The sequence below is a fragment of the Schistocerca cancellata genome, chromosome 3, assembly GCF_023864275.1.
Source record: "Schistocerca cancellata isolate TAMUIC-IGC-003103 chromosome 3, iqSchCanc2.1, whole genome shotgun sequence".
Lineage (NCBI taxonomy): Eukaryota > Metazoa > Arthropoda > Insecta > Orthoptera > Acrididae > Schistocerca > Schistocerca cancellata.
This window is the reverse complement of record NC_064628.1, coordinates 256,454,729-256,477,355: the sequence shown is the minus strand read 5'-3', so window position 1 is coordinate 256,477,355 and position 22,627 is coordinate 256,454,729. Positions and strand designations below refer to the sequence as shown.

The following is a 22,627-nucleotide window of genomic DNA, read 5'->3' as shown; positions in this document are numbered from 1 at the left end:
ACTTAACTACTGAGGTCATCAGTCCCCTAGAACTTAGAACTACTTAAACCTAACTAACCTAAGGACCTCAAACACATCCATGCCCGAGGCAGGATTCGAACCTGCGACCGTAGCGGTCACGCGGTTCCAAACTGAAGCGCTTAGAACCGCACGGCCACACCGGCCGGATCGCCACATCGTGTACCGTGATCCGACACTCCACACAACGTTTTTCCACTGTTCAGTCGTCCAATGTTTACACTCCTTACACCAAGCGAGGCGTCGTTTGGCATTTACCGTCGTGATGTGCGGCTTATGAGCAGCCGCTCGACCATGAAATCCAAGTTTTCTCACCTCCCTCCTTACTGTCATAGTACTTTCCGTGGATCCTGATGCAGTTTGGAATTACTGTGTGATGGTCTGGATAGATGTCTGCCTAATACATATAACGACCCTCTTCAACCGTCGGTGGTCTCTGTCAGTCAACAGAAGAGGTCGGCCTGTACACTTTCGTGCTGCAAGTGTTCCTTCACGTTTCCACTTCTCTATCATCGTGCAGCAGCCTCAGAGAAAGCAAGAATTGCCGATTTCCTTTTAGAACTTGACGCCATTATAGCTCGTTCTCTTGCAAGTACAGTGTTGACATGACGATGTCGCTTTGTGGCTCGTCTAACCACACGTGACTTTTTCCGTTCGCTACACGCGCTTTGTTGCATGCTTTAACAATCGCAACACTAACGTATTTTCAATAACGTGCACTGCCAAGGAAGTAGGACCCACAACTTGAAAATATCTTTTAGCACACACTTGGGAATACCTACACACATTCAGTGAAGTCTGCTACCAAGAGGGCCAAGGGCACTTTTGTGACAACCACGAAAGTTTTTTTAAAAAAACACAAATTTCGTTAGTTATAGTTGACTTCCACTCACAAACACTTTTAAAAATAGATATTGATGTTTATGTTTAAGTAGTGTCCTGTATCTGAAAATCTGAATATGATATTCATTTTGAAAAGTCTCTTCTACAGCTGAGACTTATATTTGTGGTTTAAGTTCAACTGGAAACTTTAAAACATAAATGGAATAAAGTAGAAGACGTCATTAAAAAACCAATATTTTTTTCAAAATTTTAAAATATGAAGCATCTGACTAGATCACAATATTTTCAAAAGATGTGTTCAAAGTACCCTCCTCCCCCCTCCCCCTTGGTATTGCGGAGGTTAAGGTACGTAATATGCACATAAGGAGACGACTCGATCTTTGAAGTTGTGTTGAAATGAGGCAAAACGCCGCAGGCCGAATCAAAGCGATATTGCAGCTGCTAGGTTCTTACATCCATATATACCCTTATTCTCTTACATCTTCTCTACCTCCGCCAAACTGTAATTCAGTGCGTTTCGACTTTATTGATCGGGCCGGGCCAATTTCTGCGGTGTGTTTACACAGTGTTGAGTACACCGATTATCTCTCGCTCCCTCCTCTACTCCTTACCCAAGCAAAAGAGTGGTCGACAGACGACTCCCCGAATTTGCAAACGAGAGCATCATGACTTTCGGGCAATATGCGTCTTCGGCGGAAAATATTGTCCGTACTTCGATCAGCGTCGTTTGCCTTCGGACTCAGAATTCAATTCTGACACTAGTAACATGTCCACATTACTACAAGAATAAAACAGAAAAAAAGATGTATATATAGGAAGTGCACTGACCAGTCTTTAATGTATCGTCCTCCCACCTCACACACTTCTGTATCGGTAATAAACAGCCTTCCAACAATTTCTCATTACTGGAACCAATGTCCACTCTGCAGCAGAGCTTAAGCTAATTTGAAAGTTGCTAGTAAATTGAAACTGTGCTGGACTGGGTCTCGAATATGCGACCTTTGGCATTCACTGCAAGTACTCTACCGATTAAGTCCCGGTCCGGCATGCAGTTTTAATCTGCTAGTAAGTTTCAGTTTCTGGTTCCTTTGAGCTCTAAACGTAAAGGTCAAATACTTGAAACTACTCAAAAAATGGTTCAAATGGCTCTATGCACTACAGGACACAACATCTGAGATCATCAGTCCCCTAGACTTAGAACTACTTCAACCTAACTAACCTAAGGACATCACAAACATCCATGCGCGAGGCAGGATTCGAACCTGCGACCTTAGCAGCAGCGCGGTTCCGGACTGAAGCGCCTAGAACCGCTCGGCCACATCGGCCAGCTGAAAGTACTCACTGTATTGCATTCTATCGTACATTTTTCTTATTAAGCGGGCCAATCAGTGCGGACAGTACTTCTTACTGATGATGCAGTTGCAAACAGAAAAACTTCACTTGTGAATAAGTGTAAGAGAACTTAGAATTTCTTACCGAGAATATGCACTTGGTGTAACAAACGGTAGCCAGCTTCAAATATGGATGAATGCAAAATACTGCGCTTGATAGAAAAACGTGGGCTTTTATATTCACCACCAATAAGTTTCTGCTGAACTCATATTTTTAAATCTACATCTACATTGATACTCCGCAATCGGAGCGTGGTGGAGGGTACCCCCTACGACTACTAATCATTTTCTTTCCTGTTGCACTCGAAAACAGAATGAGGAAAAAAAACGGCTGTCTCCTTGCCTCCGTATGAGCCCTAATTTCTCGTACACTAGGTGATCAAAAGTACCCGGACACCTGGCTGACATATCCTCTTCCACAAAACCGAGACAAATGCATATTATCAATTAAATAAAGAGTGCTGTCGATGAAATAAATAATACAAACATATTCCCCATAGTTTTAATGCGGAATGCTTTACAACACTTTACAATTTAGGTTTTATTAAGCTAATAGTACTTTCATGATAACTGTACAAAGTCAAGGTATTTCAATACTGCCATATGACATTAATGCACAGAATTCATAAAAATAATTTTAAAATTAATGTGTGTGACTTCGGAGGAAGGAAACCTAACTTATTATTTCACCAATGCTTTGTTCTACTTCTTATTCAACAAATAAAATACAAAGAAACTCACTTGCAGAGTTTACGTTCACTTCGACCTCGTTCCATTGAAGGAAATTCATCTTTAGCTGTTGTTTTCCGTTTTGCTGTCATGAGCTTAAGCATGGTATTTCAAATTCTTATTACCAGCCACTTACTAGAAAATCAGCCTGAATTTAATGAATTCCTAACGACTCTTCTTCTGAAAACATAGGAAGCTGAAGGTGATTATTTCCAGCATTCCATTTGAAAAGGAGGCGGTAACAGTAAAAGCGAAAGCACGTAGAAAGAGGCGATAACTCGAAAGTTTACTTGCTCCCTCGATAAGTTAAAATGCAATCGATAATTTAGGAGTCTCGACCAGTGAAATTAATCGAAGTTTTATGAGATCGACCGGGCGTTTCTATTTGTTCCTCCTTGATGTCTACGTAAAGTGATTTTGTAAATCAGAGACTTTTTCAGCCGGACAGAACGTTATTTACACCACTCGAATCCGGGACAATCCCAGGCATTAGCAACCCGAGTCAAGCGTCTCTGTTGATTCTCTTATACGGGTTTTCTCCACCGAAAGGGTCAACGATACCACCAGACGCAGAGAACTTTAGTGCCTTCCAGTGCCAGTACTGCATAAGAATACAGCTGGCGTCGTCCCAGCAGCACATGCGGTTTGCGGAGTAAGTAGACGGCTTGCAAAAAATGTCCCGTTCCAACTCCTCCGCGAATAATCTCATCCCAAGTACTTAATTTGGTCTGACATCCGTCGTTAATCGCTGTTGTTGTTATGGCTGCATTCTTGCTGTTGTGCAGCTCTTCATACGAGTCATTCCTGCGCAGACCCGTTCATCACAGCATAAATATTGCAACCTACATCCATTTGGAGCCATGTACTGCAGTCACGCCTTGGTCTGTGCCCTACACTTCCTTCATTACCAAACTGGCAATTTCTTTAAGCCTCAGGATGTATCCTATCAACCGATCCCTTCTTTTAGTCTAGCCATGCTATAAATTTTTCTCTCCAATTCGATTCACGATCTCTTCTTAAGTTGCTCCATTTATCCATCTAATTTTCAACAGTCTTCTGTAACACCATATTTTAAAAGCTTCTATTCTCTTCTTGTATGAACTGCTTATCGTACACATTTTACTTTCGAACAATGCTACTCTCTATACAAATACCTTCAGAAAAAGACTTCCCGACAATTACATTTATCTTTGACATCAGCTAATTTGTCTTCTCAGAAAAACATTTCTTGCCATTGCCAACCCGCATTTTATATTTTGTCTCTACTTTGGACATCACTTACTTTGCCGCCAAAATCACAAAGTTCATGGACTGCTTTTAGTGTGTCATTTTCTAATGTAGTCCTCTCAGCATAGTTTGATTGAACTGATTACATTTAGTTACCTTTCTTTTATTTTAACCTCTTCGAGACATCCATTTCGTTCAGCTGCCATCTGTGACAGAATTACACCATCCGCAAACTGTGTGGTTTTTATTTCTTCTCCGTGAAATTTAATTCCATTTCCACAGTTTTCCTTTCTTTCTTTCCTTTACTACTTACTCAATATACACACTGAAAAACTTCGGAGATGGGCTTCAACCCTGTATCACTCCCTTGCCAGCCACTGCTCCACTTTCATGTCCTTTGGCTCTTTTCACTGCAGTCTGGTATCTGTATAGCTGTACATAACTTTCACTCCCGATATTTAATCACTGCTACTTTCAAAATTTCAGTAACTTAGGTTTGCCTTTCTTTAACCTATGTTCTACGATAAATCGTAAGGCCACTTGCAAAGCTGCCAGAAATCATGTTACAACGGCTAAACTCCTGCAGACTCTTTCTGCAGTATCATAGAAGGAACATCTAGCTTCTTATAGCCCTATAACACGACCTCGTTCAAACTCGGTGAGGCGTTAATAATAGCGTCTTTGTTGCCTTAAAGACATTCTGGACTAACATCAACTCACCACGTCCGATCTCAAAAGTAGCTAACGCTCACGATCGTTACAGCGTGTATTTAAAGCAAACCTGATCTGCATCTTCATGGTGGCGCTACTAGCACTACTACTATGCGACTGGCGCAAAATCTGGATAGATATCTTCCAGATCTAGAAACACGCCTCCCAACTTTAGTCTCTTGCTGGTGAGATTCGTTGTTCCGTCAATGCATTGCAAGAGTTTCATTTTGAACTATTTCAGTGTAATATTCTCAGTGATTCTCGCGGAATCCAATCATGATGCAACAGTATCATCCTATTCCAACACTGCTTAGTGGGTTTCGTTGTCTAAATAACATCTCTACATACACAAAAATGGTGCGTAATAACGTGAATATCTTCTATAACAGAGTTAATATAATGTGGAAGCGTGAGGCAAGGACAGCGTTTTATTGCCGCAACACTTCAAAGAGGCAGCACATCCGTACTAAAAGAGGTGGTCTACGTGACGCTTCTTCACCATCTTGTTAACTACTGTTGCACGATATGGGATCATTAGCAAGTAGGACTGATGCACGACATCGAAAAAGAAAAGAATGATCAAAGAAAGGCGACTAATATTTTTTTTTTTTTTACCATCGTGAAATCGATGAGAGTGTGTCAGGGGTATGATGTGAGACTTGGAACGAGGATCTCTTCCACAAAGACCTGCATACCGGTCACCAGACTATCTACTCTATTGCACTGATTCCTTTTAGCAAACAAACTACGACCCTCGTGTAAGATTTGCGTATGTATTGAGCAACTTCCTAGTACATGGAGCTCCAATATGTAGACGAAATAGATGGATGTATGTGTAGCACTATCTGATCAGAAGTACCTGGACATTTATTAGGGGCTATTAATATGGGCTGTGTCTACCACACACACGTCAATTTAAACAGAAAATTATGTCTGGGGGGGGGGGTTAGAAAAGAAAGTTATTTTAGATACAAACCCTTTACTTCGACATCTTTACAAAGACGGAAGAGAATTTTAGTTCGGATCCTTTAGCTGACTTGCGGATGGGATTTGCGACCGTTTGCCAGGTACACAAAGATTGACCCGTGTGTTGATCGGACATCCACATATGGAATTCCTGACGGATTTCTCATCCCTCAATTATAAATGGTATTCTGTGCATTTAAGTGTTTCGTAATGTTCTCCGCGTGGTAATGCCTTTCCCTGTATTCTTACCATGAACAAATGTCTCATTAAAATCAATCTTTGCGATACACAGAATATGCATCCACAACTTTCGTCCTCCAGCTTCTGAATTACAATTTGTTTATTTTAATCAGCACTTCTCGTTCTCTAACTGTTACATCATAACTTGGTGTTCTTCAACAATGTACTCAGTTCCTCATTACTTATATAGTGATAAACTATTCCACAACTACAAAACTGTCTGGTTCTTAGACATCCACATGACGAAGACAGCGAAGAACCGCTATATGTTATAAAAGTTCATTTGCAGTTGATAGTAGTTTCCATATCACTACAATGGTCAGGGACCTCCGACAGGCCGAAGGTCTGTACATCATTTAAATTCCAAAAGGTTAAACTATCATAGTGATCAGAGATTTGCAACAACACTAGGGTATTTGTGGGAACTTATATGGGACTCCATGGAAGAAAGACAACAGCTTTCCCAGATGATTCCAGCATCTACCTGAAAATCAAATGCAACTCGCATGCCACATTATACTGCGTGACGGAGAATACATCCAACATTTAATCCTGATCTAGCTCTATTCATGTGGAAAGAATCATTGTTCGTAAATTTCCATATTAACTCTAATTTCTTGTTGTGGTCATTTCACGAGACACCTTTTGGAGTGAGTAATACGTTACCAAGGACATACTCCCTCAGATTTTCAAAAAATAAAATCACTCCATGACATGAAAAGCCTCTTTTGCAGCTACCGCCACGGAAGTTGCATTGAGTATACAACTCCATGTGTGCCACACGTAAAAAATAGTGCAACTGAGCTAGGAGTTTACAAGTGGGTAAGTCAGTTCCTCAAACAGTATTACTACCTGTTACATGTATCTTTGATTTCTGGCGTATATTAGGTTTGATAGGTGCAGTTGTTCGATAGTCTGTGTTATCAACATACGAGAAACTAAAAAATGATTGTCATCATTGTTAGGCTTTTAAGTAAGAATCTTTAAATACAAAGTTATGTTTAAGATAGCTCAAGTGAGCACATTGCCTGTGATAACTAACATTGTAACACCCTCCACTTACACCACAGTGTACGTGGTCTCTTATATACAGGGTGCAGAAAAATTGTGTCACGAAATTTTAACCCTGGATAGCTGATGGCAGTAGGAACCAAAATTAATAGTGTTGTGTAGGTCGACAACGCACAATTTTTAAACTACGGAAACTTGGCGCCGCGCGCTCCGATTGGCCGCGGGATTGCCCTGCTGCTGGATGCTCTGGACAACGCATGACCGCGAATGTTTCGGCTGCCGGAGATCGCGATGCCTCCAAGGCGGCCCGCACGCTCGGTGGTAGCGCGCCAGCCTTCCACTGTAAGGGCCTTGGGGCGAATCCGCCGGGGTCCCGACACATCCATTGTAGTTTCATGATAATACGTACCGGGAACAAACCCGTGAACAGCTTTTAGTTCGCGTACAGAAAGTCTCAACAAATTGCGTCGGCCCTGAAAAGGGCCTTTTTTGTAGCTAGGACATTGTTTACCTAAGGCAGGTGCTGGAACTGGCGACCCTCTGACGCGACACAAACTTGGTAACGTCAAACGGTGTTTTTCCGAACTGTTTCGAAGATTCCTGGCATTGTCCTGATGTGATTGGCGGCATGTTGAATGCGATCCATTAATTCCTCTTCGTTTCTAGGTGGTTCGCGCCCGGGTAGGTGAACTAGAACCTTGAAGAATCCCCACAGGAAAAAGTCCAGTGGTGTGAGGTCTGGTGATCCCAGGGTCCAATGTCCTACGAGCACCTCTGCCAATTACCCGGCCGTCGAAGAGTTCAATTAAATGTCCGCACACAGCAGGACTTATGTAAGTGTGTCTCATCATGCCGCAACCACATGTGTAGCCCTATGTCCAGGGGAACATCTTCCAGCGAGCCGCGTAGAGTTTCTCGGAACCACCGGCAAAACCCTAGCCTGTGTTCATTGTCCGCCACAGGATTTAGGTCTAGGACAGGGCGGAAACTAATTAGATGCTGGCTGCCATCCCTCAAAACCTCCCAGACTAACAGATAAGCGACACCCACGTCGTGTCCAAACGCTCGAGTACTTTTAGGTGCTTTAGCGCTCGAGAACAGTCTCTTCAAATGCAGCATCTCGTCGTGTTCGAGGTCTTCCAGCGTCACCACGATATCGCTAACGAGCCTGTTTGGCCAAGTCGTCGGTGAATTGCTGTAAACATCTGCGGGTGTGGGTGGCGCCTTGCTGGGTATCGTTCCTCATACAACCGTCGAGCTTCATGCGGATTACCGTTGGTCAGTCCATAAACAAAAACCACATCTCGTTCCTCAAACGAATACTGTGCCGCCATGCTTACTGTATGACTAAGTCGTAGGAGACTTGTCTCTCCTCCGAAGCGAAGCTTACGGTGAGTACCTCTGACGTGAGGTGGAGACAAACAGCAAGACCTATTCGACACGTGTGCGCATCACGTTGGGGCAGTGACGAGACGAGGGCTTTTATACGTGTGAACCGACAACCATAGCGCTGCCCGTCAACCGAAGAAAGGCAACAGAGCAATGCCACGGCCAATCGGAGCGCGTGGCGCCAAGTTTCCGTAGTTTAAAAATGGTGCATTGTCGTCCGACACAATATTAGTAATTTTGGTTCGTACTATCATCAGCTATCCAAGGTTAAAATTTCGTGACAATTTTTCTCCACCCTGTATAAGGGATCACTTTGGCGGTTTGCATTGTGTGTTTATGGAAGTTTTTCTGGGTAGACATTTGGGGAAGAGGAGGAAGTGCTCCTACAACTACTCTGTAGATACTCTGGACGAGTTGGACGTCTGTTCCACGGTGGGACGGAGAAGAAAGCAACCCATACCTGCTAAGGTGACCATTAAGAGCACAGATGTTCTTGTACACTATCTTTATTAACATCTGGATACTAAAGGGGAATACGAGATACCTTCACTAAATGCATATTAGTTTCAACATACTTCAGAATGTGTGCCATGGAAGATATGTATATGTTTTTGAAATCCTGTATAGTTATTTTTTTTGTTTTTTTTTGTCTGGGGTTTAAGGGCGCTCAACTTCTGAGGTCATTAGCGCCCAGTCACAATTGTTAGAGCACATAGAATCCAGTAAAACTCAAGGGGGGGGGGGGGGACACCAGAAAGTTCTTACAAAGATGCAGATAAAATAAGTGAAAGAGTTAGATGTCTTTGGACAAGCCAGTCAAAGTAATGAAACGAAGAACACGAGCAGCTGCTGGAGCGTCATCAGCTAAAATATCCTGTAAAGTAGATGGCAGAGACAGGACAACACGAGATTGACTAAAACGGGGACACGACAATAAAACATGGCGCACTGTTAATGCATGACCACATGGGCACTGCGGGGCTGGGTCACCGGAGAGCAGGTAGCGGTGGCTAAACCGGCAATGCCCAATCCGCAACCTGGTCAGAAGGACCTCTTCTCGCCGAGATGGTCGGGAGGAGGTTGTCCAAGCAATTGGGAATGGTTTTACTGTTCGGAGCTTGTTTCCTTGAAGTGATGACCAAGTATCCCACCACAACGACACAAGCCAATTACAAACAACCCCACTAACGTCAGATGACGGGACACAATGGGAGGCTGGCCGAGGCAGGAGGACTGCAGCCTTGGCTGCAGCATCAGCAGCCTCATTCCCAGGCACTCCTACATGGCCGGGAACCCACAGAAAGCTGACAGGAGAGCCACCATCAGCAAAAGAATGGAGGGACTGCTGGATCCGTTGCACCAAGGAATGGACCGGATATGGAGCTCCAAGGCTCTGAAGAGCACTGAGTGAATCAGAGCAGAGTACATACGATGAATGGCGGTGGCGGCGGGCATACTGAACGGCCTGATGGAGAGCACAAAGCTCGGCCGTAAAGCTGGAACACTGGTCGAGGAGCCGGTATTTAAAGGTGACGGCCCCGACGACAAAGGCACAGCCGACACCATCGTCAGTTTTGGAGCCATCAGTGTAAATAAAGGTGTGACTGGCAAGTCGCGCACGAAGTTCGACAAACCGTGAGAATACACTGCAGCCGGAGTACCCTCCTTCGGGAGCGAGCTGACGTCGAGATAAATATGAACCGGAGCCTGGAGCCAAGGTGGTGTCGGGCTCTCACCCTCTCTGATGGTGATAGCGAGGGCAAAATCCAATTGTCGAAGCAGGCGACGAAAGCGGACTCCAGGGGGCAGCAGGGCAGACACATACAACCCATACTGACGGTCGAGAGAATCGGCGAAGAAGGACTGATAAGAGGGGTGGTCGGGCATTGACAACAGCCGGCAGGCATACCGACAAAGCAGTACGTCGCGCCGGTAGGTCAATGGTAATTCGGCAGCTTCAGCATAAAGACTCTCGACGGGACTAGTGTAGAATGCTCCGGTCGCAAGACGTAACCCCCGATGGTGGATGGAGTTGAGATGGCGTAAGAGGGATGGCCGAGCAGACGAGTAGACGAGGCTCCCATAATCCAGCTTTGATCGGACTATGGACTGATACAAGCGAAGCAGAACAGTGCGATCCGCTCCCCAAGAAGAACCACTAAGAACTCTGAGGACATTAAGGGAACATGTACAACGGGCAGCCAAATAAGAGACGTGCGGAGACCAACAAAGTTTCCTGTCCAGTGTGAGCCCTAGAAACTTAGTTGTTTCCACGAATGGGAGAACAACGGGACCGAGATGTAAGGATGGCGGAAGGAACGCTTTATATCGCCAAAAGTTGATGCAAACCGTCTTCTCTTCAGAGAACCGGAAGCCATGTGCCACACTCCATGAGTATAGGCTGTCTAGACAACACTGAAGGCAGCGCTCCAGGAGGCATGTTCTCTGGGCACTGCAGTAGATCGCGAAGTCATCGACAAAAAGAGAGCCTGAGACATTAGGTGGAATGCAATCCATAATTGGATTGATCGCTATAGCAAAAAGGGCTACGCTCAAGACGGAGCCCTGAGGCACTCCGTTCTCCTGGAGGAAGACGTCGGACAATACGGAACACACGTACCCTAAACTTTCGATCTGTTAAAAAGGAATTAATAAAAAGGGGCAGGCGACCGCATAGACCCCACCTGTGCATAGTGCGGAGGATACCTCCTCTCCAACAGGTATCATAAGCCTTCTCCAAATCGAAGAACACGGCTACCGTTTGGCGCTTTCGCAAAAAGTTGTCCATGATGAATGTCGACAAGGTCACAAGGTGGTCAACAAAATCGCGGAGCGGCGACGACGAAAGCCGTATTGAACATTGGTAAGTAGCCGTCGAGATTCAAGAATCCAAACTAAGCGAGCGTTAACCATGCGCTCCATCACCTTACAGACACAGCTTGTAAGAGAAATGGGGCGGTAACTAGAAGGAAGGTGTCTATCCTTCCCAGGTTTGGGTATAGGAACAACGACGGCGTCACACCAACGCATGGCGACCTGACCTTCGGTCCAGATGCGATTGTAGGTACGAAGAAGGAAGCTTTAGCCTGCCGGAGAAAGGTGTGCCAGCATCTGAACGTGAATGGCATCTGGCCCCGGAGCAGAGGATCGGGACAGTGCAAGTGCACGTTAGAGTTCCCGCGTAGTAAAGGGGGCATTATAATTTTCCAGCGAGTGGAAGGAAGGTCGCCGAGCCTCTTCTGCCTCTTTCCTGGGAAGGAAGGGAGGGTGGTAATGGGCGGAGCTTGAAACCTCCGCGAAAAACCGGCCGAAGGCGTTGGAGACAGCCACAGGATCAACAAGGACCTCATTACCTGAGGTCAGGCCAGGTACCGATGAGTGGGCCTTAATGCCCGACAGCCGGCGCAGGCTACCCCAGACGACAGAAGAGGGACTAAAACTGTTAAAGGAGCTGGTGAAAGAGGCCCAACAAGCTCTTTTGCTGTCTTTGATGACTCTACGGCAATGCGCTCGGAGTCGTTTGTATCCAATACAATTCGCCAACGTAGGATGGCGGCAAAAGGTGCGTAAAGCACGTCGTCGAGCACGGATAGCATCTCTACAAGCCTCATTCCACCAGGGGACAGAAACGCGACGTGAAGAAGAGGCAGTACGAGGAATGGAACGTTCGGCAGCATTGATGATAACAGCCGTGAGGTATTCGACCTGACTGTCACAACTGAGAAAATCGTGGTCCGGAAAGGTCGCCAGGGAGAAGTAAAGTCCCCAGTCAGCTTTCGGTATGTTCCAGCTCGAAGGACGTGGGGATGGGGTGTGGCGCAGGAGACGAACGACACAGGTGAAGTGGTCCCTCGAATAGGTGTCAGAAAGGACATACCACTCGAACCGACGGGCAAGAGTGGTAGAACAGATCGAGAGGTCCAAGTGGGAGTAGGTATTTGTGCAGTCCGAGAGAAAAGTCGGGGCGCCAGTATTGAGGCAGACAAGATTGAGATGGTTGAAGACATCCGCCAAGAGGGAGCTTCTCTGACAGGATGCAGGAGAGCCCCAAAGGGGATGATGGGCATTGAAGTCGCCAAACAATAAAAACGGCGGAGGAAGCTGAACTATCAGATGCATCATGTCAGCCCGACTAACTGCGGATGACAATGGAGTGTAGACGGTACAAACAGAAAAAGTAAAGGCAGAGAGAGTAATACGGACAGCTACTGCTTGGAGTGGGGTGGTCAATGGGATGGGATGGTAATAGACATCGTCCCGAACGAGCAACATGACCCTACCATGAGCTGAAATACTGTCCACAGGGGTGAGGTCAGACCGCTCCGAGGTATAGTGGGTAAAAGCAATACGGTCAGTTGGGCGCAACTTGGTTTCCTGGAGACCAAGGACGAGCGGACAGTGCAGGCGGAGGAGCAGTTGTAATTCCTCCCGATTAGATCGAATACCTCTTATGTTCCAATGTAACAATGCCATCGCTAGTCAGAAAAAAGGGGGAACAAAACGGGTGAAGAGCTGGTCACCTCGACGGCCGCAGAGGGCCAGGTTTCGAGGGAACAACGCTACAACCGGCGGGAGGCGGATCCTGTTCCATCGAGTCGTCGCCAGCTGCGGCCGCTTTCCCGGGTTGCGTAGGAGGGGCAGCATCATTCGCCGACGATAGGCCAGCTGAACGCCTGGCAACAGAGCGTCCCGGCGAAACTGAAGACGGCCGGGAGCAGCGACCCACGGATGGAGCGTCAGACGAAACGCGCCGGGGTGGAGAGGGGGATAAAGACTTCTTCTTGGAGGCCTTCTTGGAAGTCCGATGAGGCACAGGGATGGAGGGCTGGACCCGAAGAAGGTCCTCACGCGCGGGGTCCGTTTTGGAACGCCGGACCTCGGAAGCCGGGGTCCGGAACGTTTCCCTGATGGACGCCTGAGAAGAGGATCGCTTCACAGGCGGCGGAGGGGGAGGAGGAGGAGGAAGGGTGGCCCCTGGGGCAGAGGGGACAGGGGCTGCGAGGGAGGAGGATTTGGAAGGGAGGGATTTGGGAGGCGGAGGCATAGACCCCTGATGGGGTGAGGAGGTGGAGGGGGGACAGGATATGGGTGAGGATACTGTGGAAGGAGTGGACACGACTGAGGCAAACGAAGTTGTCAACGTCACGGGATGGAGGCGGTCATACTTCTTCCTGGCCTCAGAATAAGAGAGACGATCCAAAGTTTTTAATTCTTGAATCTTCTTCCCCATCTGATACGCGGGGCAGTCTAAAGATCTAGGCGAGTGGATGCCAGGACAATTGATGCACCGAGGTGGTGGGGTGCATGTATGTTCCTCACGAAGAGGACGTCCACAATCGCCGCAAAGGGGCTCAGCCTCACACCGTACGACGACATGTGCCCAAAGCGCAAACACCGAAAGCAGCGCATTGGAGGCGGGACGTAAGGTCGCACGTCGCACCGGTAGCACATCACCTTTACCTTCTCCGGGAGAACGTCCCGCTCGAAGGCGAGGATAAAGGCCCCGGTGTCGATGCGACGGTCTTTGGGGCCGCGCTGGACTCACCGGACGAAATGCACGACTCGGCGCTCCAGGTTGGCCCTGAGCTCCTCATCAGATTGCAGCAGGAGGTCCCGATGAAAAATAACCCCCTGTGTCCTATTCAGTGCCAGATGCGAGACAATGGACACTGGGATGTCCCCTAATCGGTCGCACGCCTGGAGCGCCGCCGACTGTGTGGCGGAGGTGGTCTGTATAAGAACGGACACCGAACGCATTTTACTGAGAGCATTGATTTCCCCGAAGATGTCCTCGATGTGCTGGACAAAGAACATGGGCTTGGAGGTGGCGAACATCCCCCCATCGGTCCGAGAACAGACTAAATAGCGGGGGAAGTACTTCGCCCCAAGCCGGCGGGCCTGTCCTTCCTCCCAGGGAGTGGCCAAGGGGGAGAGGGCAGGAGAACCAGAACCAGAGACAGTACCTTTCTTTTTAAAAGACTCGGCCGCAGATCGACCTGATACATGTTGACGTTTCATCTGCGAAACGTCCGCCCCGATACCACCCACTCCGACCAGGGGCTCTCCCCACGGGCGCCACCCAGCCTCAGCAATGGCCACCTGGCAGGATGACCGTTGTCCGGAGTCCTGATGCCCCAAGGAGACGGGCATCTACTCCTTGGCCGACGTGGGGAGGGTGCAGCTCAGGTATCGGCAGTACGATCCCTGTGTTGTCAGGGGGCTACAACCTAGAGGGTACATGACGACCCCACCACAACGGGCTGGCTACTGTGCTGGATTTCGGGTGCCGTGGAAAGTCCATCATGATCGTAGGTGCAGATGGGGACGCACTATGGGCGTAACTTGTGCAACCCATCAGGCGTTTAGGCCCAATTTGAGGAATAATGGGTGTGGTTACAACGCCGTTACAATGCTGAGTGCCAAGGTCTTAGTGCACTGAGGACCAGTGATACACCACGTAAGGCGTGCTTCCCCAAAAGGCTCGTACTTCAGTAGAATTTTGAAAAAAGGAGGTCAAATCCCAAGGGGGACCATCACATGGAAGGCCGAAACGGTTGAAACTCCTTTTAGTCGCCTCTTACGACAGGCAGGAATACCTCGGGCCTATTCTTACCCCGGACCCACAGGGGGGGAAATCCTGTATAGTTCATACTGCATTACAGATACACAGTCACAAATCCTATGGTAGAGTTGTCAAAAAAAAATGCTGTATAATTATACATGCCTAAAGGACAGAGCTGTTTTTGTTAAAGTGAAATACTGCACATCATCATTCCGTATCTAGACATAATGCCTAAATTGTTTGACATTAAAGAATCGTGATTTTACTGTCACAAAATAGAACTGACAGACAATACCACTGTTTGCCAAGACGGGCAGTTTTCCACAGGGTAAAGAAGATGACTTATTCCTCTAAGAGTGCTACTGTTAAGATGTTTTGGTTTATATCATATGTTATCAAGTACTTTTCAATGTGGTGTAGCGATGTGAAATATTCAGTCATATCTTTACTGGTCTTTTGAATGACGAAGATATACGTTAAGTGGAATTCATACTGTAATGAAATTGTGAGTTAAAAAATTATGTTATGTACTTTGTGATATTCCCACAAAAGATGTTATTTTGTTTCCTTAGCGTCACAGCAAGAAATTAGCGGTGACGCCAGTCTTCACATCTGAGAAAGCAGATACCAGTACCGGATATAGTAGTTATGAAGTCAGTAGCCAGAGTTTTTAAAGAAGACAACAGGAGCGTCAAGTTCTTGCTATACTTATTTTTTGTAACAGTATAACAAGAAATATGTAAACTGTATCGGAAAAAAACTGTCAGTCGATCTTGCGATATTGGAAGATCAAGAACTGTATTCTGATCTTGCTATTACGTTACAAGACTCTGTACACAATGTGCGCTAATAAAACTTTTGCAAAGTTGTTACAATTAATTCGAAGATATTATTGTGATTTTTTTGGAAATTCGTTGACGAGAAATTTTTTGAAGAAGTGGAACCAGAAATTTATATTTATTATAAAATTATAATTTAATTATAAATTAATTATAATTATAAATTCATTAATTATTAATAATTATAATTAATTATAAATTAATTATAAAATTATAATTTAATACGAGACTCCAACTGACGCTAAAGGAGAAAGAAAAATCATCCAACCACTGTCGAACTGCCTGTTCACAAAACTGGATACTGCACAATTCGAGGAACTAGCGAAATGAAGACCCACAATGAGGATCCTTTCAAACTTTGATCTGATAATGCTGTCTCACTCAGGTACGCAGCGTCTTTGTGTCGTTCGTAGGATCACTGAAGGTCTGATGCTGCTTAAACCATTGTATACTCTACTAGATCTGGTAACGATACCAAAGACGAACAACACTATTGCACTCTGGTGGCCATCCTGTCAGAGATACTTGCGGCTCTAATCCTTTACATACCAGCCGACGGCGTGTGCATGTATGAATTTATATTGGCATCTGAGCATATCTTTCGTGCTTCACTTCTTTTCCTCAGGCAGCGGATGGAGCAGAATGTCACCTCTAATAGAACAAACTATGACACTGCATGTACCGACGTTGAATTCCAATTGAGAGATCGTCTATTAGACGTGTCCCATGAGCCGATTCCTCCCAGTACTTTATTTGGAATATAGCAGTTCTTGTCCTTAACCTGTAGCAATTATACTTGAGTCACTAACAAACAACTGAGATTATGAGCTCTACGTTGCACACAGTGGTCACTGTGTATCAGGAAAAGAAGTGACAGCTATGTGCGTGTGCAGGGTAGTTGACGTCTCCCCTATTGAGATACTACGAAAGTACTTACTTTCTCTGATCTTCGTTGAGCCAGAAACGGTAGGTGAAGTTGAGGACGTAATAAAGCAGCAAGAAGACCATGAGGTCTGGCCACACCAGCTTGTAGATGCTCCCACGCCATCTGCAAAACACAAACGATACCTTCACATTAACCATAATTTGATATATTAAGCATATAATGCTGAAGTATGTCAGAACGTGATAGTCCAAACAAAGCAGAAATTATATACAAATAACATTCGAAATAAGGGTTTTACATCCCTACGGCTGCTCAAAGACAATGCAGCTGTATTCACAGAGGTCTCCAACGATGGTTGTTGCGTGATATGATCATTAAACACTTGTCTGATGGGTGCAATACAACACAAATGGGGCAACACAATGAGGAATAACAAACAGCAATCAGTAAGGGTATGTTACAGACTACTAATTAACTTTGGTATTGTTTGATGCATGGCACTTTAAGTCCTAAATCTAATACAATGAAATCTAAATCATTGTTGCTCTCTGTTGACAGTCTATATATTGTGAATATAACTGACTGAAATTGAGCCGACACTCGATATACCAACTACTCCATAAATAGTGAGTGCTAGACCAAAAGGTAGCCTGAGCTAACTGTAGACCCTGCAGCGAACTGTCTGACCGCAGGTTTCGAACTGTCCAAATGTCCGCAGCGCGTTGTGTTTTTGTGCTTGTCAGTGGAAGTTGCGCCTGTATGGTGGAGGTCTCTCGCCGTACTTCTCGTGTAGCTCTTGCTTAGTACACAACAAGGAGCGTATCTCCTGACAGATTTAAGTGGAAGATCACGCGAACCTAGCGAACAGTGTCAGGAAAGGTGGGATATGATTGTTGTACACACAGTACCTTTCGTCACAAACTGAACGGTATCTTGTGGTGTACAACTGCACTACTATATAAAAGTAGAAATAAACGTTCTGTTGCCTTATGTAAACGTCTCATTTTCTGCTTTTCGTTTTCACTTTTGGTAATTGGAGCGTTTCATATCTTAAATACATTAAACTGACACATATTCGGAATTCGTGATAATTAGTGCTGGTATTTCATCGCAAAGTGAAATGCTGCCGCCTTACTATACCGGATATCATTGGTGCCAAACTCATTTACTGTAAAATGTTGAACGTGTCTCCGCCCATCACTTCACCTGTGGTCAATAATGAGTGACATATCTATCACTGTGGGTCACAATCACCTAAGGAAGTTTGCTTGCAGAAGTAAACGCCAGTCGTGCTAAATTCTCTCTGTGGTCATTCAAAAATATATTATATTGATGTACAGTACAATACAATAACGAAGATGAGTAAATGTACATCGTTACGTTCGGGAGATAAAATATGAGCCATTGATTCTGCCCAGAGTCTTATTATGGAGTTCGGCATTACAAGGACTATGCTGACTTTTTAAGACACAAAATATAGTAATAAAACTACGGAGTTGGTGCTAAAACAAGATGAACTAACCAGAAAATGAAAACTGAAAACAGAACCAAAATTGACCATTGCTGATGATGTTTGTACACGTCGTATTAACAACAAGTTTCGTCGAAGTTCCTGTACCAGGAATAAAACTGCAGTCTGCAGCAGAAAGATTTGCAGATAAATTAGGCCAAACAGGTTTGAAAGGATAATACTAGATAGTTGTTCAAATTCTATAATCGACGCAATATCTTAAACAGTAAAGTGTGAATGGATAGTTAAAGAGCAGACGCTGCAAGTATTGAAAAATTTCGCAAAGAATGGAAGTGTGTTAATGAAAAGGAAAATTGGTCTCTGCCACAGGTCTGCAGGCAGATGAAACTGGTTTTTCAACACGCGGACGTAAATTCAGTAAGGAACGAATCACAAATCTTCTGTGTACCAACACTGGTAGTTCAAAATATCTGGAATCAATCGTAATTGGGAAATCTGTAAAACCTGAGGCAATCACAAATATATTATGCAGAATCTCTCAGTCATCTACAGTACAAAGCTAACACACTGCTATTGTCTGGTTCAAGCACGACTTCATACCCTGACAAAATGAACCGAAACCTTCAGATGTGGAAGCGTTGTTGCTTTTACACAATGCTGTTGATCATCATCCTGATCGATCTAGCAAGTAATTTTCTCCACCAAACACTACTTCGCCAATTCAGTCCGTCGATCAAGGAATGACCATTACTTGTACATGCCACCACGGAAACGGGCAATATGATGAATTTATGATGTTCATCAATACTGAATGAAGCAAACAGCTTGGTGGAATGACACAGTCAAGGCATCTTCAGATCTGATATTTCAGTTACAGGAGTAACCCGTCCAAATCCAGCAACTTTCACATGCTACGTCACATAACATACGTTTTTATGACGTAGCATGTGAAAGTTGCTGGATTTGGACGGGTTACTCCTGTAACTGAAATATCAGATCTGAAGATAGTTCTGAATGAACCGAAACCGGTCATATGAATAATAATAAAAAAAATTCCAATCAAGACGGATTTTAAGTAACATAAAATCACTGATTGCTGTTATCCCATAAGACATTATGTCTGTTTTTGCACAGTCAAGGCAGCCTGTAAAAGGAAAAAGAAGGCGTATCAAAAATGGCTACATACCAGAACCCAGGTAGACAGAGAAAGTTACGTTGAAGAAAGAAACAAAGCCAAACAGATAATTGCAGCATCGAAGAAGAAATCGTGGGAAGACTTTGGAAACAGGTTGGAGACTATGGGTCAAGCTGCTGGAAAACCATTCTGGAGTGTAATTAGCAGTCTCCGAAAGGAAGGTAAGAAGGAAATGACAAGTATTTTGGACAGGTCAGGAAAACTGCTGGTGAATCCTGTGGATGCCTTGGGCAGATGGAGGGAATATTTTGAAGAGTTGCTCAATGTAGGTGAAAATGCGATCAGTAATGTTTTAGATTTCGAGGTAGAATGGGATAGGAATGATGATGGAAATAGGATCACATTTGAGGAAGTGGAAAAAATGGTCAATAGATTGCAGTGCAATAAAGCGGCTGGGGTCGATGAAATTAAGTCGGAACTCATCAAATACAGTAGAATGTCAGGTCTTAAATGGCTACACAGGATAATTGAAATGGCCTGGGAGTCGGGACAGGTTCCATCAGACTGGACAAAAGCAGTAATCACACCAATCTTTAAACATGGAAACAGAAAAGATTGTAACAACTACAGAGGTATCTCTTTAATCAGCGTTGTGGGTAAAATCTTCTCAGGTATTGTTGAAAGGAAAGTGCGAGTATTAGTTGAGGACCAATTGAGATGAAAATCAGTGTGGGTTTAGGCCTCTTAGAGGTTGTCAGGACCAGATCTTTAGCTTACAGCAAATAATGGAGAAGTGTTATGAGTGGAACAGGGAATTGTATCTATGATTTATAGATCTAGAAAAGGAATATGACCGGGTTCCTAGGAGGAAGTTATTGTCTGTTCTACAAGATTATGGAATAGGAGGCAAACTTTTGCAAGCAATTAAAGGTCTTTACATGGATAGTCAGGCAGCAGTTAGAGTTGACGGTAAATTGAGTTCATGGTTCAGAGTAGTTTCAGGGGTAAGACAAGGCTGCAACCTGTCTCCACTGTTGTTCATATTATTTATGGATCATATGTTGAAAACAATAGACTGGCTGGGTGAGATTAAGATATGTGAACACAAAATAAGCAGTCTTGCATATGCGGATGACTTAGTTGTGATGGCAGATTCGATTGAAAGTTTGCAAAGTAATATTTCAGAGCTAGATCAGAAATGTAAGGACTATGGTATGAAGATTAGCATCTCCAAAACGAAAGTAATGTCAGTGGGAAAGAAATATAAACGGATTGAGTGCCAAATAGGAGGAACAAAGTTAGAACAGGTGGACGGTTTCGAGTACTTAGGATGCATATTCTCACAGGATGCCAACATAGTGAAAGAACTGGAAGCGAGGTGTAGCGAAGGTAATGCAGTGAGCGCTCAGCTACGATCTACTCTCTTCTGCAAGAAGGAAGTCAGTACCAAGACTAAGTTATCTGTGCACCGTTCAATCTTTCGACCAACTTTGTTGTATGGGAGCGAAAGCTGGGTGGATTCAGGTTACCTTATCAACAAGGTTGAGGTTACAGATATGAAAGTAGCTAGGATGATTGCACGTACTAGTAGATGGGAACAATGGCAGGAGGGTGTCCACAATGAGGAAATCAAAGAAAAACTGGGAATGAACTCTATAGATGTAGCAGTCAGGGCGAACAGGCTTAGATGGTGGGGTCATGTTACACGCATGGGAGAAGCAAGGTTACTCAAGAGACTCATGGATTCAGCAGTAGAGGGTAGGAGGAGTCGGGGCAGAGCGAGGAGAAGGTACCTGGATTCGGTTAAGAATGATTTTGAAGTAATAGGTTTAACATCAGAAGAGGCACCAATGTTAGCACTGAATAGGGGATCATGGAGGAACTGTAGTATAAGGGGGGCTATGCTCCAGACTGAACGCTGAAAGGCATAATCAGTCTTAAATGATGATGATGAATACTGAAGACAATAGCAAATTTTTCTGTAATTCAGACTTTCAATAATTTGGACTGGGACTCGTCCAACTAGTCCGAGTTAGTGACTTTCATTGTAAAACAGTTTACGAGTGGAGACTGCAGTTTTTTTCCAAAGCCTATCTTGTCTACCTCTTCTATCGGTCCTACCTGGTAAGGATCCCAAATCGATAAACAGTACTCAGGAATCGGTCGAACACGCGTCTTACAACCAGCTTATTTCGTGGATTAGTTACATTTCCTTAACATCTCCGGCTGGCGTCTGCTTTTCCCATTACTTGTTTTGTGTGTTCTTTCCCCGTAAGGTCGCTCTGGATAGTTGCTCCTACATATTTTACGCCTGATACTTTTTCCAGTAGTAGTTTGTCATTAATAGTGTAGTTGTACAGTATTGGATTTCTTTTTCTGTGTATGCGCAATATGCTACATTTCTTTACGATCAGGCTCAATTACCAGAGCCTGCAACATTCATCAATCCTCTGCAGGTCGTTTTGTCGATCTATAATGTCTTCCGGCTTTGCTATCTTCTTAAAGACAACCGCAATATCTGAACAGACTTAAAGAGCTACCGATGCATTTTACTATATCATTTCTTTACATGGTAAAGAGCAACAGACCTGCCACACTTCATTGGAGTACCCTTCAAATTACCTTTACATCGGTCGATTTTGTTCTGTTAAGAACAACGTCTTGAGTTCTGTCTGCAAGGACTTCAATCCAGTCGCAAATCTGGTCCGATATTCGGTACGCTCTTTTTTTTCCCCTTCACTGAACGACAGTGCGCGATACTGTTAAATGCCTTCCTGAAATCAAGGAACACGGCATCAACCTGAGCGCCAATGTCTACAGCGCTAGCAATTTCAGAAATGAACAGAGCGAGCTGAGCTTCACAAGATCTCTGTCTACAGAAACCACGTTGATTTTTGGAAAGGAACATTTCGTTCTCGAGAAACATCATAATTCTTGAGCGTAAAACATGTTCCATACCTCAAACAGATTAACGTCAACAATATAGGCCTACAATTTTGTGCATCTGTCCGACTCTTCGTGAAAACGGGAATGACGTGCGCTTTTCCCCAGTCGTTGGGTGGCCTTAGTTGCTCCAACGACCTACGATAAATTGCTGTTAGAAGGGAAGCAGGTTTTTTCGCATAATCCCTTTAGAAACTTGTACGTGTCTCATCTGGTCCTTATCCCTTTCCACTACGAAGCGATTGCAGTTGTTTTTTCTATTCTGC

General features: G+C 44.7%; 1 protein-coding gene across 4 annotated transcripts in view; it reads right to left on the bottom strand.

Annotated features, from left to right (window-relative positions):
- The window catches only part of LOC126174904 (bestrophin-2-like), a 481,716-nt gene that overhangs the window by 68,003 nt on the left and 391,086 nt on the right, over positions 1–22,627 (bottom strand). For all 4 annotated transcript variants that reach the window (XM_049921337.1, XM_049921335.1, XM_049921334.1 and 1 more), the window contains one exon: positions 16,864–16,974. In XM_049921337.1, coding sequence (XP_049777294.1) covers positions 16,864–16,934 — 71 coding nt within the window. In that variant the 5' untranslated portion in view covers positions 16,935–16,974. The remainder of the gene's footprint in view (positions 1–16,863; positions 16,975–22,627) is intronic.